General features: G+C 37.7%; 1 protein-coding gene and 1 non-coding gene across 2 annotated transcripts in view; both read left to right on the top strand.

The window, feature by feature from the left end:
* The window catches only part of slc6a13 (solute carrier family 6 member 13), a 50,261-nt gene extending 40,319 nt beyond the window's left edge, over positions 1 to 9,942 (top strand). The window contains exons 9-15 of the mRNA XM_062061230.1: positions 870 to 994; positions 1,154 to 1,266; positions 2,738 to 2,875; positions 4,809 to 4,911; positions 5,437 to 5,537; positions 6,321 to 6,491; positions 8,232 to 9,942. Coding sequence (XP_061917214.1) covers positions 870 to 994; positions 1,154 to 1,266; positions 2,738 to 2,875; positions 4,809 to 4,911; positions 5,437 to 5,537; positions 6,321 to 6,491; positions 8,232 to 8,378 — 898 coding nt within the window. The 3' untranslated portion in view covers positions 8,379 to 9,942. The remainder of the gene's footprint in view (positions 1 to 869; positions 995 to 1,153; positions 1,267 to 2,737; positions 2,876 to 4,808; positions 4,912 to 5,436; positions 5,538 to 6,320; positions 6,492 to 8,231) is intronic.
* Positions 9,943 to 16,153: 6,211 nt separating this feature from the next.
* LOC133659452 (U4 spliceosomal RNA) lies at positions 16,154 to 16,294 on the top strand. The gene has a single exon (XR_009827680.1). It is a non-coding gene; the product is annotated as a U4 spliceosomal RNA (small nuclear RNA).
* Positions 16,295 to 17,304: the final 1,010 nt, after the last annotated feature.

Here is a 17,304-nt window from a genome sequence, read left to right as displayed (position 1 = left end):
TAGACCCCCCTTTTTTTAGACCAGTTGATCTGCCGTTTCTTTTCTTCTCTCCTCTTCTCCCCTGTCCCTTGCGAGGGGGAGTTGCATAGGTCCGGTGGCCATGGATGAAGTGCTGGCTGTCCAGAGTCGGGACCCCGGGTGGACCACTAGCCTGTGCATCGGTTGGGGACATCTCTGCGCTGCTGACCCGTCTCCGCTCGGGATGGTTTCCTGTTGGCCCCGCTGTGGACTGGACTCCCGCTGATGTGTTGGATCCACTGTGGACTGGACTTTCACAATGTTATGTCAGACCCACTCGACATCCATTGCTTTCGGTCTCCCCTAGAGGGGGGGGGGGGGGGGGGGGGGGTTACCCACATATGCGGTCCTCTCCAAGGTTTCTCATAGTCATTCACCGACGTCCCACTGGGGTGAGTTTTTCCTTGCCCGTATGTGGGCTCTGTACCGAGGATGTCGTTGTGGCTTGTACAGCCCTTTGAGACACTTGTGATTTAGGGCTATATAAATAAACATTGATTGATTGATTGATTGATTGATATTATGTACTAGTATTACATCAGTTACTTATGAGTCACTTCTTATGATTAGTACTTGTTTTCATAATCAGCCTGACCTAAGCCTAAGGTGTATGTCTTAAATAAATAATCTTTGTAATTAACACGTGGCTTCACACATTTTTGACAAGGTTTTAAACTGTAATTAGGTTAGCTATATAATTATCGAATACGATTAAAATCGAGCGTAAGATCACTAATTCAGTGTCAATATTTGAGTAGGTCCCCGGACCCTCCGTAGTAGAAAAGTTGGGCCCAGAGGTGAAGGAGTGTTTTTTTATTATTCCATTATTGACATTTGTCTTTGGTTTGCAGGGACTGTCTGTCGCTGTGCTTCCTCAACAGCGGCACCAGTTTTGTCGCCGGCTTTGCCATTTTCTCCATTCTGGGCTTCATGTCGTACGAACAGAACGTGCCCATATCTGAGGTGGCTGAATCTGGTGAGTGCTTGGAGAAAACACACAACAACACACACACACACACACACACACACACACACACACACACACACACACACACACACACGCACGCGCTGTCCGTGCAGCTTCTAGAAGACTAGTTAATAAGTTAAGTTAAGGTAAGATTTGTGCCAAATCCAGGGCCAGGTTTGGCTTTTATTGCCTATCCACGTGCTGTGTCCATGATGCCTTTCTCTCCTTTGTGGGCCTGCTGCTTCTTCATCATGGTTGTCTTTCTGGGCCTGGATAGTCAAGTGAGACCACACACACACACACACACACACACACACACACACACACACACATTCTTGTATTTCTTACCTTCTTGAGACCTCCGAATAATGCTTACCTCTTTAGGACCAGCCTTTCTAGATATATAAAGACTTGTATTTACAACATTAATAATATATACATACTATGCAAATATAAAAAAGATGAGCTTTTAAATAAAAAAATGTATTACTTTTTTTATAAATGTTTTTTAATCTGCATTATTTACTTAAAGTTATTACAGTATGTATCTATATACATACAGTATGTTTTTTATTTTTTTAAATAAATGTTGGCCATAGGGGGCGCATTTCAATTTCTTACACACACTTGTTATTACATATGTTGACCAGAGGGGGAGCACTTAAATTTTTACACACACTTGTTATTTCATATGTTGACCTCGAGGGGGAGCACTTACATTTTTACACACACTTGTTATTTCATATGTTGACCAGAGGGGGAGCACTTACATTTTTACACACACTTGTTATTTCATATGTTGGCCAGAGGCGGAGCACTTTTAAAAGCCCATCCCATCCATCCATTTTCTACCGCTTGTCCCTTTCGGGGTCGCGGGGGGGTGCTGGAGCCTATCTCAGCTGCATTCGGGCGGAAGGCGGGGTACACCCTGGACAAGTCGCCACCGCGAATTAGAAAAATCCCTCCTTTTTGGGACCACCCTAATTTTGATAGATGTCACCAGCAGGGGTGCAAATGAGACATTGTCTATTAGATGAAATGTTATTGGGACCATGATTTATGTCATCACTTGTTCACACCTCCTCATATGGAAGATACTTTTCCTTGGTGATGTCTCAAGAAGGGTAGAAATACAACACACACACACACACACACACACACACACACACACACACACATTCTTGTATTTCTTACCTTCTTGAGACCTGAGAATAATGCCTACCTCTTTAGGACCAGCCTTTCTAGATATGTAAAGACTTGTATTTACAACATTAATAATATATACATACTATGCACATATAAAAAAGGTAAGCTTTTAAATAAAAAATGTATTTTATTTTTTTCTAAATGTTTTTTAATCTGCATTATTTACTTCAAGTTATTACAGTATGTCTCTATATACATATGCATTTTATTTTTTTAATACATTTTGGCCAAAGGGGGCGCATTTCAATTTCCTACACACACTTGTTATTTCATATGTTGACCAGAGGGGGAGCGCTTTTAAAAGCAAATTTGAAAAATCCCTCCTTTTTGGGACCACCCTCATTTTGATAGATGTCACCAGCAGGGGTGCTAATGAGACATTGTCTATTAGATGCAATGGTTTTCCGTATTGGTACCGTTCACACCTCCTCGTATGGAAGCTACTTTTCCTCTGTGATGTCTCAAGAAGGGTAGAAATACAAGACCACACACACACACACACCAATGTGTGTATGAGATGTATTCATGGGTTCCTGTCTGTAATAGTTTGTGTGCGTGGAAAGCCTGGTGACGGCCATGGTGGACATGTATCCTTCCACTTTCCGACGTAAACACCGCAGGGAGCTCTTCATCCTCGCCGTGGCTGTGATCTCCTTCCTCATGGGCCTCATCATGCTAACCGAGGTGAGCTTCCTGCCAAATCTCCAGAATTGCACAGAAATGTGTTTGTTGTAAATAACCAGAATTGTTCATGTTTTAAAATGTATTATTATTATTATTATTATTATAATTATTGTTATTATTATTATTATTAATGCTATTATTACTATTATTATTATTATTATTATTATTATTATTATTAATTTCACCACACCTAGTGTATGTGTGACAACCATTGGTACTTTAACTTTTAACTTGTATTAACATTATTATTGTCATTATCCATCCATCCATTTTCTACCGCTTGTCCCTTTTATTATTATTATTATTATTAGTGGTAGTATTATTAGTAGTATTATTTTCAATATTATTATTATCATTATTATTATTATTCTTATCATTAGTATTACTATGATCTTATTATTATCATTATCATTAGAATTATTTTATTATTATTATTATTATTATTATTATTATTATTATATTGTTATTTATATTATTATCATCATGTTATTATTATTATTATTATTATTATTATTGTATCATTAGTATTATTATTATATTATTATTATCCATCCATCCATTTTCTACCGCTTGTCCCGTTCGGGGTCATGGGGGTGCTGGAGCCTATCTCAGCTGCATTTGGGCGGAAGGCGGGGTACACCCTGGACAAGTCGCCACCTCATCGCAGTATATTATTATTATTATCATTATTATTATAACTATAATTATTATTATTATAAATATTATTATTATTATCATTGTTATCATTTTTATTGTTATCATTATTATTATTACTATAATTATTATTATCATTATTATTTTTATTATTATTAATATTTTAATTATTGTTATTATTATCGTGTGAATGTGAGAGTGGATGTTGTCTATCTGTGTTGGCCCTGCGATGAGGTGGCGACTTCCGCCCATGTGCAGCTGGGATAGGCTCCAGCACCCCCGCCACCCCAAGAGGGACAAGCTGTAGAAAATGGATCGATGGATGTTATTCTTATCATTGTTACTACTATAATTATCATTATTATTAACATTAATATTATCATCATTATTATTATTGTTTAGATTATTATCATTATTATTGTTATTATTATTATTATTATTAGTTTTACTATTATTATTAGTATTATTATCAATATTAGTATTATAATTATTATTATTATCATTATCATTAGTATTATTATTATTAGCATTTTTATTATTTTCATTATTATTATTATATTGTTATTAATATTATCATTATTATTGTCATTATGTCATTTTTCTTATGTTATTATTATCATTATTATTAATATGATAATTATTATTACTATCATTATCATTAGTATTATTGTTGTTATTATTATTAGCCTTTTTATTATTTTCATCATTATTGTTATTATTATTATATTGTTATTAATAGTATTATCATTATTATTATCATTATGTTATTATTATTATCATTATCATTATTGTATCATTATTAGTATATTATTATTATTATATATTATTATTATTATTACTGTCATTATTATTATTATAATTATAATTATTATAAATATTAAGTATTATCATTGCTATTATCATTATTATTATTATAAATATTATTATTATTTTAATTTTTATTATCATTATTATGTGTATTATTATTAATATTTTAATTATTGTTATTATTATTATCATTAACATTAATATTATTACCATTATATCATTATTACTAACAATAATATTATTATCATTATATCATTATTATTAACAATAATATTATTATCATTATTATCAATATTATCTTACCATTATTATTATTATAATTCTTCTTTGAAACATGCTGCGCTCCACCAATTGACAACTATCTTATTAAAGGTGTTTCCTTGCACTGATGAAAATTATCAACATTTGCCGTTGCTATATAAATAAACATTGATTGATTGATTGATTGATTGATGTGTGTGTGCGCCCCCAGGGAGGAATGTACATCTTCCAGCTCTTTGACTACTACGCAGCCAGCGGCATGTGTCTGCTCTTCGTGGCCATTTTCGAGACGGTTTGCATTGCATGGGTTTATGGTGAGCGTGAAAGTTATTATTGTCAATATTGTTGTTATTACTGTCTAGTTATTGTCAATATTGTTGTTATTACTGTCTAGTTATTGTCAATAATGTTGTTATTGTCTAGTTATTGTCAATATTGTTATCTAGTAATTGTCATTATTGTTGTTATTATTGTCTAGTTATTGTCAATAGAGTTTTTATTATTGTCTAGTTATTGTCAATATTGTTGTTATTAATGTCTAGTTATTGTCAATATTGTTGTTATTAATGTCTAGTTATTGTCAATATTGTTGTTATTATTGTCTAGTTATTGTCAATATTGTTGTTATTAATGTCTAGTTATTGTCAATAGAGTTTTTATTATTGTCAATATTGTTGTTATTATTGTCTAGTTATTGTCAATATTGTTGTTATTAATGTCTAGTTATTGTCAATATTGTTATTATTGTCTAGTTATTGTCAATATTGTTGTTATTATTGTCTAGTTATTGTCAATGTTGTTGTTCCTCACCTGTCCGTGATGGACGTTTGAGGTTTCAGGTGCGGACAAGTTCTACGACAACATCGAGGACATGATAGGCAGCAGGCCAGGGCCTGTCATCAAATACTGCTGGATGTTCTTCACCCCTGCGACCTGCTTTGTTGGTTCTACTTTCTTTAGCACCCTCTGGTGGTCATTATGCATTACTACATCTTGTCTTATTCACCCTACGACCTGCTTTGTTGGTTCTACTTTCTTTAGCACCCTCTGGTGGTCATTATGCATTACTACATCTTGTCTTATTCACCCCTGCGACCTGCTTTGTTGTTCTACGTTCTTTAGCACCCTCTGGTGGTCATTGTGCATTACTACATCTTGTCTTATTCACCCCTGCGACCTGCTTTGTTGTTCTATGTTCTTTAGCACCCTCTGGTGGTCATTGTGCATTACTACATCTTGTCTTATTCACCCCTGTGACCTGCTTTGTTGTTCTGTGTTCTTTAGCACCCTCTGGTGGTCATTATGCATTACTACATCTTGTCTTATTCACCCCTACGACCTGCTTTATTGGTTCTACTTTCTTTAGCACTCTCTGATGGTCATTATGCATTACTACATCTTGTATTATTCACCCCTGCGACCTGCTTTGTTGGTTCTACTCTTTCTTTAGCACCCTCTGGTGGTCATTATGCATTACTACATCTTGTCTTATTCACCCCTGCGACCTGCTTTGTTGGTTCTACTCTTTCTTTAGCACCCTCTGGTGGTCATTGTGCATTACTACATCTTGTCTTATTCACTCCTGCGACCTGCTTTGATGGTTCTACTCTTTCTTTAGCACCCTCTGGTGGTCATTGTGCATTACTACATCACGTCTTCTTATTACTGCATTTAGAGGACAGATGTCTTCTTCAAACTAAAAGTGTTTTCTTGTTCATTGAAGGGAACTTTTGCCTTCGCCTTGATCAAGTACTCCCCTCTGAAATACAACAATGAGTACGTCTACCCCTGGTGGGGCAACGCCATCGGCTGGATGCTCGCCTTGTCCTCCATGTTGTGTATTCCTTTATGGATGGCCTTTAAACTCTACTACACACCTGGGACACTGCGACAGGTACGACTAACAAAATCAATCATAATCTCTCATTTTTTAAAATGATAACATATATAATATGGTCATTATAGTTAATTAAATCAAACCTAATTTCCCACATTAAATGTAGGTGGTGTGTAAATGATTTCAGGTGTACTGTGCAGAAATAATAATAATTTAAATTAAAGCCCATTATTGTAAATGTAAGTTGTCTAAATACTTAACTTAATTCAATTCAGTTCTTAGACCAACTGCGTAAAAGTCAACTATTTAATTCAAAATCATTTAAATTCAGTATAAATTGAATTAAAGGCCTACTGAAATGAAATTGTTTTATTCAAACGGGGATAGCAGATCCATTCTATGTGTCATACTTGATCATTTCGCGATATTGCCATATTTTTGCTGAAAGGATTTAGTAGAGAACATCGACGATAAAGTTTGCAACTTTTGGTCGCTGATAAAAAAAGCATTGCGTGTACCGGAAGTAGCGTGACGTCACAGGAGGAAGGGCTCCTCACATTTCCCCATTGTTTACGATGCAGCCAGAGCGATTTGGACCGAGAAAGCGACGATTACCCCATTAATTTGAGCGAGGATGAAAGATTCGTGGATGAGGAACATGAGAGTGAAGGACTAGAGTGCAGTGCAGGACGTATCTTTTTTCGCTCTGACCGTAACTTAGGTACAAGCTGGCTCATTGGATTCCACACTCTCTCCTTTTTCTATTGTGGATCACGGATTTGTATTTTAAACCACCTCGGATACTATATCCTCTTGAAAATGAGAGTCGAGAACGCGAAATGGACATTCACAGTGACTTTTATCTCCACGACAATACATCGCCAAAGCACTTTAGCTACTGAGCTAACGTGACAGCATCGGGCTTAAATGCAGATAGAAACAAAAGAAATAAACCTCTGACTGGAAGGATAGACAGAAGATCAACAATACTATTAAACCATGGACATGTAACTACATGGTTAATGCTTTCCAGCCTGGCGAAGCTTAACAATGCTGTTGCTAACGACGCCATTGAAGCTAACTTAGCAACGGGATCTCACAGAGCTATGATAAAAACATTAGCTCTCCACCTACGCCAGCCAGCCCTCATCTGCTCATCAACACCCGTGCTCACCTGCATTCCAGCGATCGACGGAGCGACGATCATAGATACGGTCGGCGGCCCGGAGACGGAGGAAGTCAAGGTGAGGTCGGCGGCTAGCGCATCTGCTATCCATCTCAAAGTCCTCCTGGTTGTGTTGCTGTAGTCCGCCGCTAATACACCGATCCCCCCTACAACTTTCTTCTTTGCAGTCTTCATTGTTCATTAAACAAATTGCAAAAGATTCACCAACACAGATGTCCAGAATACTGTGGAATTTTGAGGTGAAAACAGAGCTTTTTGTATTGGATTCAATGGGGTACTAATACTTCCGGTTCAACGATTAACGTCACGCGCATACGTCATCATACATAGACGTTTTCAACCGGAAGTTTAGCGGGAAATTTAAAATGTCACTTTATAAGTTAACCCGGCCGTATCGGCATGTGTTGCAATGTTAAGATTTCATCATTGATATATAAACTATCAGACTGCGTGGTCGCTAGTAGTGGCTTTCAGTAGGCCTTTAAAGCCAAATTGTGTAAATGTCAATCCTAATTCAAATTCATATGCATTTAAATTGGATTAAAAAAATGCACTCACTGCACATCTTTTTGAACATAGTCTGAAGGTTTGACTTGACTCCTTCCCGCCAGCGCCTCGCTGTCCTGACCACGCCCGCCGTCCCTTCACGGCAGTCCCAGCAGGAGCAGGAGAAGTTGTTGGACGGCGGCCATGACGACCTCCAGCAGAACGCCAAGGACGGCTACCTGCGCGTGGACGACAAGGAGTCCCACTGCTAGATTTGCCAAGGTGGCGGGTCAAAGGTCGCCCCATGCAATACCTCAAGGGGGCCACAGACATTTGGGGGCTGACAAGTTACTGTACTTACTGTACTGTGCCTTTAACACGCAGCGGGGTACCACCCACTTTCATTGTCTGCTTTCTAAGGAAGCATTTTGTATCTTATTTTTACTCCCAAACAGCTTCTTCATCTTGTTGACAACAAGACTGATTAACAATGATAATAATGTTAATAAACACTCACTTCTTTAACTATTTAAGTCTTTCACTCGTGAAGGTTCATTTAAAGTGTTCTCGTGAGACGTGTAGAAACGCCGACTCGACGCCAAGCCAAACCGGAGTCAATGACGAGAACGTCGTTGTAGGCTTGACCATTTACTTTGGACATTTCTTCATAGATAAGATGGAGAAAAACTGAAAAGAACAAAGAGACACAAACACACGTATTGCCTCTGTACATATTTGTCTACAACAGACCTGGGCATTCTGCGACCCGCGGGCCACATCCGGCCCTTTGTGCGTCGCTGTCCGGCCCGCGTGAGAACAATCATAAATTACAAAATAAATTTTAAAAAGTATCTATGTCGAATGTGCAATACTGCTTTTATTTTGAAATGTGTTATTTATGGGCGTATGTCCGTGTGTAACCTGTGAGTGAAGGTGCACAGCGACAAGTGATGCCTGGTTACCCCCGAGACGCTAAAAAGAGAAAAGTTGTTGACGAATGGCGTGTTTTCAACAAGACATGGACTGCCAAGTATTTCTTTACAGAAATTAAAGGTAAAGCCGTGTGCTTAATTTGTGGTACACAGGTTGCTGTGTTTAAAGAATATAATTTGAATCGCCACTACACGACGAAGCACGAGGAAAAATACCGGAATCTGTCCGATGAAGAGCGCGCAATGGAGGCTGATGCGTTGATGGTAAAACTGCAAACCCAACAAGGACTTTTTGCCATATATCACACCCCCAGAGATGCAGCCGTCAGGACAAGTTTCGTCATTTCTCACAAAATCGCCAGAAAAAGTAAGGCGTTTTCTGACGGAGAGTTTATTAAGGAGTGCTTATTGGACTCTGTTGCGCTGATAATGCCCGGAGAAGAGGGGCGCATTTGAGAACGTGTCACTCTCCCGACGCACTGTAACGAGGCGGGTTGAGACCATCGCTGGAAACTTGGAGCTTCAGTTGAAGAACAGAACGGCCGACTTTGAATGTTTTTCCCTGGCTTTGAATGAGAGCTGCGATGTACGTGACACCGCCCAGCTGCTCATCTTCTTACGTGGGATAACTGCAGACTTTCAAATCACGGAGTAGCTGGCAGCCATGCAGTCAACTAAAATGGACAATCACAGCTTGTTCACATAGGTAAATGCGTGTTTGGACATGTTAGGACTGAAATGGGACAAGCTGGCAGGTGTGACAACAGATAGTTGTCCAAATCTGACAGGGGAAAATGTTGGACTTTTAAAGAGGATTAAGTTAAAGTTAAAGTACCACTGATTGTCACACGATGCAGGATAAAGTGACATAAATGGACATTTTTGCATTGTATTATACATCAGGAAGTGTTGTGTAAGACAGTGTTAAAAATAAAACCATCAAAAGCAATCTGCTTTTGTATAAAGTTAAGTTAGGTTATTATTATTATTATTTATCTTACAGTATATTAATAATAATTTGAGCAAAGTTTAATTTAAATATTGACGGTGTGGCCCTCTAGCAGTGCTCGGGTTGCTCATGCGGCCCCCGGTAAAAATTAATTGCCCACCCCTGCTCTACAATGAAATACAACATATAACTGTAATGTCCCAACATGTCCAGCAGAGGGAAACTCCCGACTTGAACACATTGTATCTAATTTGACAATTCTATTCAACATAGCGGCACTGTTACACTTTTTCAACGTGTCTGACATGTTGTTAAATTGTTAAAGACAACTTACGGCATAGCTTCTTTGCTTCTTCTTCGTCGTCGTCGTCGTCACAGCTGCTTTTCAGGCAGTTCAACGAGTGCCGGTCCAGTCACATGACATGTGCGGTTTCTGCACGCACACACAAGTGAATGCAACGCATACTTCATCAACAGCCATACAGGTCACACTGAGGGTGGCCGAATAAAAAAACTTTAACGCTGTTAGAAATATGCGCCACACTGTGAACCCACACCAAACAAGAATGACAAACACATTTTGGGAGAACATCCGCACCGTAACACAACAGAACAAATACCCAGAACCCTTTGCAGCACTAACTCTTCCGGGACGCTACAAGGTGTGTGTGTGTGGGGCGGGGGGAGGTTTGGTGGTAGCGGGGGGTGTATTTTGTAGCGTCCCGGAAGAGTTAGTGCTGCAAAGGATTCTGGGTATTTGTTCTGTTGTGTTTATGTTGTGTTACGGTGCGGATGTTCTCCCGAAATGTGTTTGTCATTCTTGTTTGGTGTGGGTTCACAGTGTGGCGTACATTTCTAACAGTGTTAAAGTTGTTTAATACTGGCACCGTCAGTGACGAAGTATGCGTTGCATTCTGTGTGCGTACAGACGCCGCACATATTTTGTGGCTGGGTCTGAACGATGTCAGAATTGTTGAAAAGCGGACGTGACGACAGCTCGTAGAGTACATTAAAGGCTGTGCCTTTAAGGCACGCCCCCAAGACTGTGGTCCGGGTGGACTACGAGATATAATGACTGAAGAACACCTTGGTGGGATAATGAGGGTTGCCTCAGCTCAAAGCCTGAGCCCCGACATTAATGAACTAGCATCCAAGAAAAGATGGCAGGTATCTGGCATATCAGATTAGATCAAAGTGTTGCAAACTGAGCAGTTTAAAGTTCTGATTGGTTGGTTTATTCATTGTTATTTTATTTTCAAATGTACTAGCCTGTGGAAAAAGTTACTCAGAAGGCTGCAAATTGAAAAGAGGCATTCAATTTTTATTTAAATTGTATTTGATATGCCATTGATATTTTTTAATTATCATTATCATTATTTGAAACTGGATTTTGCATGTCACTATAAAGTTATATAAGCCTTGCTTGTTCAATATTCAATGCAAAACTTGTTTGGGTCCCTATTAAAAGGTTCATTTGTTCAACCTTGGCCCGCGGCTTTGTTCAGTTTTACATTTTGGCCCACTCTGTATTTGAGTTTGACACCACTGTGTTAGATTGTTAGTATGGACATAGACTTTTATATAACAAGCTACATATTTAATGAAAGATAATTACTGTCATTTTACATGAATTTGAAAGTAATTTAAGAAAACAGAAAATGCTATGTATAATTAATTTGGTATTTTTCTGTTTGTCATTACTGGCATATTACTTAAAATAACAGGCGGATTGTTTATTTACAGATAATGTCTTCAATTCTACAGATTTAAAAAAAATAGAAAAATTACAGTAGAAATTTAGAGTAAATTAACCATAAAAATAGGATTTTTTTTACAGTGTAGGTTGTGAGTTCAAACCCCGGCCGAGTCATACCAAAGACTATAAAAATGGGAGCCATTACCTCCCTGCTTGGCACTCAGCATCAAGGGTTGGAATTGGGGGTTAAATCACCAAAAATCATTCCCGGGCGTGGCCACCGCTGCTGCCCACTGCTCCCCTCACCTCCCAGTGGGTGAACAAGGGTGATGGGTCAAATGCAGAGAATAACTTCGTCACACCTAGTGTGTGTGTGTGACAATCGTTGGTACTTTAACTTTTAACTTAAGTATATATATATATATATATATATATATATATATATATATATATATATATATATATATATATATATATATATATTTTTTTTTTTTTTTTTTTTTTTTTTTTTTTTTTTTTTTTGGCCAAATATATATATATATATATATATATATATATATATATATATATATATATATATATATATATATATATATATATACATATATATCTATATACTGTATATAGTGTTAACTATATAAGTGTTAACTCTCTGATCAGATACTGATACTTTGTGCAAATATGCCTAATGTGTCTGCTAAAATGTAAACAGTTGTGTGTTTGCAAGTAAGAACATAGCCATCTAAAGAACAACAACAGTAAACGTGTGAAAAAAGAGCAACAAATCTAAATGTAATCATATACAGCAGGGGTCACCAACGCGGTGCCCGCGGGCACCAGGTCGCCCGTAAGGACCAGATGAGTCGCCCGCGGGCCTGTTCTAAAAAATATTTAAAAATTAAAAAATTTTAAAAAAATATATATTTTTTTTTTTTTTTATTAAATCTACATAGAAAAAACACAAGATACACTTTCAATCAGTGCATCAACCCAAACAACCTCCCCCATGCACACTCATCCACACCCACTCACACAAAAGGGGTTATTTCTTTCTGCTACCAATATTCTGGTTCCCAAAACATAGACAACACATCTGCAAGGGACACAGTCCCTGAAGCACACATGATTGTATCGGCTGCTGGTCCACTAACATTTTAATTAATTACTATTTTTTATGTAATTATTTTTATATTGTTTTACTTTCTTTTTTATCCAAGAAAATGTTTTTTATTTATTTATCTTATTTTATTTTATTTTTTTAAAAAGGGCCTTATCTTCAACAGACCAGGTTGTCAATGAAATTAGATTTGTTTAAAGGGTTTTTTAAACCAGGCCCAGTCCAGATAATGTCCAAGTCGGACTCAGCAACACACACCTTCATTCATGTACACAGAAAAAAATTAGGGAACACAACAGATTGCATATAATTTATAAACAAAATTACATTTTCAAAATAAGCATTTATGTACAGTCTAGATTATGTCCAGGTCACTCAAATTAGGGAACACAACAACAGATATCATATAATCTATAAACATAATTATACTTTCAAAATAAGCCTTTGAGGACTTCTCATCTTTTTTTTAATGTTTTTTGGCATCATTATCGTTTTCAACCATGTAACTTTCTAAAGTTAGAAAATACTGAATAAATGTTTTAAAGAAAGTAATACTAAGTGAATATCTGTTTTTGGCCTTAAAAATAAAAATTTTACAGAGTACTATAATTAAATTGACTAAATCATGATTGTCAATGAACTCTCCTAAAATAACAGAAACCACATTAAGCTTCATAAACAAACCAATCCTTAAACACATTTTTTCAACTTCCACCCAAAACAAAGACACAATATGACAATACCAAAACAAATGCAGGGTGGATTCAGGCTCCTGACAACAAAATCGGCAATCATCTGACTCTGTCATATTCCATCATTTTAACATTTTCCCTGTGGGTAAGAAGTTATAAATAATTTTAATTTGAAAATAACGATTTTGCACATCGATAGTGGTTTTATAGATTACTTTGAATATGGCATCCCATGGCAACGGGCAGTCAAAAAAGTCCTCCCATTTTCCATTTGTGTTGTATGAGGCAGCCTTCAAAGATTTCTTTATTAGATAAAAATTATATATTTTTCTATTTATTTTAGTTCTTTTTTGCTAACTAGAATTTCTTATTAGAGGTTTACAAACTAATAATTTAGTAGTTCCATAATTAATTATTTGTTTCCATCTTTTCCCAATTACTCCAGTTAGTTGATAAAATGAAAAGCTTGAGCAAGCATCACCATACATAGCTCTACATTCATCATACTTCATAATTTTACCATTCTCATTGATAATATCATTGACAAAAATGATTCCTCTTTCAAACATATTTTTCCAAAAGAAAGGCTTTCCATCTATTACACTATTAGAGTTCATCCATATTAACTGCTGCAAAATATCGTCTCTTTTTTCTGGCACATAAAATTGAAAACACCACTATGAGTGGATTGTTTCCCTTATGAACCCCGCCATGTTTCCCAGCAGACTCTCTGGGAGGGGATCACTTGTAAAAAAGGATACAATTTCTTTTGATACAGTACATGTTTTTTGTCCAACAGGACATTTGTGTACCACTCAATGTTTAAATACATCTTTGGAACAATTGATGCTTTTAAAGACAGACACATAGCTTCAAGGTTGAGAAGTTTCAGGCCCCCATATTCATACTCTTTGTACAAAACCTTTCTTTTAATCTTTTCTGGTTTGCCGTTCCAGACAAAATCGAAGACCCTCCGCTCATAAATCTTAAAAAAGTTTTGTGATGGAGCTGGTAATGACAAAAACAAATAAATAAATTGAGGAATAATTAACGAGTTGGCAATAGACATTTTACCATACAAGGTTAGGGATTTCCCTTTCCATAATTGCATAATTTTGTCCAGCTTTCTTAGTCGATTATCATAATTTACTGAGCCTAGATCTTCCAGATTTTCCGGGACAACAACACCAAGTATGTTAACTGGTCCATCTGTCCACAAAAGAGGCACTTTGCATTCCATTCGAAAGGACGTTCCCTTTAGATTTCCGATCCTTAACATTTTACATTTATCATAATTAAGCTTAAGGCCAGATTGCTGTGAAAATATGTCCAAAAGATTAAGAAGGTTCCGCAAACAATGAGGAAAAATCTTATCTTTGTGAATCAGCCTTTTCTGACATGAACTTAATCAAGAACAAACACAGAACACGCCTCACTGATGCACATCTGCAAGACTCACTCAGAGTTGCAGTGTCAAGTTACACACCAGAGTACAACACACTAGTTAACAGCATGCAATGCCAGGCTTCCCACTAACTGACAAAGAAACAGACAACAGATTTGGTGTTCAGTTCAAAGTGTGACATGATTTAAAATTTTGAGAGTTTACTTTTGTATTTTACATGAGTTATTATTTGTACAAACATGGTGCAAAGTAATTCATGATTTGTTAAAAAATGTTAGTGGCTAGCTAGTTAAAATGGGATATTGTACAAGACTGTCTTAGAAGTGATCATTTGAAAATGTTCAATTTGAAAAATGTGCGCTTAGAGAAAATATAAAAATAAAGTGTTGCATATTGATATTTATCTGTTTCTATATATATTTATTGTGAGAAATCATTAAGATGATCAGTGTTTCCACAAAGATAAATATCATTAATTATTAATAATAACAGAGTTAAAGGTAAATTGAGCAAATTGGCTACTTTTGGCAGTGTGTATCTAACTGGTAGCCCTTCGCATTAATCAGTACCCAAGAAGTAGCCCTTGGTTTCAAAAAGGTTGGTGACCCCTGCTGTAAACAATACTGTAAAACGTTTTCTGTTGTATCATACTGTAAACAGTATTTCTACTATACCTCCTGTAGTAAACAGTAAAGAAAAAAAACTGATTCGCTTTTTACTGGAATGCTTTTGAATGTGAACATTACATGTGGATATACAGTTCCCAACCAAAAAATTAGGCGTAAAAAACTGTGGATTGCATGTTTTGCATGCAAATACCTGTAAAACTGAAACATAAAAGTCTATGCAGTTTTTGTAATGTCCACAATAGCCAGTATTTTGAAATCTGGTGTACTTTTATTGGCTGCATGTTCCTTGTGAAGTGAAAACAAGAGTTATTCTTTGAAAGAATAATTTCATTTTGAGTCAGATGTCCAGTGTTTTGGTAAAGTTAATGTGTGCAGAGAAAGATGTCTTCTATTTTGAAATGAAGAGTTAGTATATAGTTAACAAAATGTGCTTTTGAGAAGAAAATTATCTATTTGGCCAATTCTGTTTTGTAGGTGTAAGTCTGTGTTAAGAGTTTAGTAAATGTATTTTAAGTATAGGTAAGCGCTTGTTAGCGATGGAAAAAAACTGTAATCAGTTGTAATATTGACCATGATTGTGAAGGGTGTGGTGGATAATGACCACCCTCAAAGTAACATGGGAATGGTAGCCTTGCTCAGTGGCAGTATCGTAGCCCATGAAGTCTATCTGAGGCGTGATTATTGCTAGTTGAAAACTTTACCCAATACCCCGCCTGGACGACCTGCAATATGGTCGGCTATGGCAATTTTTGACAGTCCCTACGGGGACTATCTCTTCTGTTCAAAACAAGAATTCAACTAATACTTTTCATAAAATAACGTAATTTAAGCAAATATGATTATTGAAAATTCGGGTAGTAAATATTGTATGTCACAGTTACAATTAATTGCAACCGTCAGATTGTTTAGTATTATTCAAATTATTTAATTGGTAAAAGGACTTTATTACACTCCTCTCTGAGCTGCCACCTTACCGTGGTAGAGGAGTTTGCGTGTCCCAATGATCCTAGGAGCCATGTTGTCCGGGGGCTTTATGCCCCCTGGTAGGGTCTCCCAAGACAAACTGGTACTAGGTGAGGGATCAGACAAAGAGCAGCTCAAAGACCTCCATGAAAAATAAAAACGAAGGACCCAGATTTCCCCCGGGGCCCCCCTCTGGAGCCGGGCAAGATGGCGAGCGCCTGTTGGCCGGGCCTGTCCCCATGGGGCCCGGCCGGGCACAGCCCGAAGAGGCAACGTGGGTCCCCCCTCCAATGGGCTCACCACCCGTAGCAGGGGCCATAGAGGTCGGGTGCAATGTGAGCTGGGCGGAAGCCCAAAGTAGGGCACTTGGCGGCCCTTAGCTCTTGGGACGTGGAACGTCACCTCGCTGGGGGGGAAGGAGCCTGAGCTAGTGCGCGAGGTGGAGAAGTTCCGGCTAGATATAGTCGGACTCACTTCGACGCACAGCAAGGGCTCTGGAACCAGTTCTCTTGAGAAGGGCTGGACTCTTCCACTCTGGCGTTGCCGGCAGTGAGAGGCGACGGGCTGGGGTGGCAATTCTTGTTGCCCCCCCAGCTCAGAGCCTGCACGTTGGAGTTCAACCCGGTGGACGAGAAGGTAGCTTCCCTCCGCCTTCGGGTGGGGGGACGGGTCCTGACTGTTGTTTGCGCTTACGCGCCAAGCGGTAGCTCAGAGTACCCACCCTTTTTGGATTCCCTCGAGGGAGTACTTGAGAGTGCTCCCCCGGGTGATTCCCTCGTTCTACTGGGGGACTTCAATGCTCATGTTGGCAGCGA

Source organism: Entelurus aequoreus, linkage group LG10 (genome assembly GCF_033978785.1).
Source record: "Entelurus aequoreus isolate RoL-2023_Sb linkage group LG10, RoL_Eaeq_v1.1, whole genome shotgun sequence".
Taxonomy (NCBI): domain Eukaryota; kingdom Metazoa; phylum Chordata; class Actinopteri; order Syngnathiformes; family Syngnathidae; genus Entelurus; species Entelurus aequoreus.
Note: the sequence above shows the minus strand (reverse complement) of the source record. Positions and strands in the feature narration are given on the sequence as shown.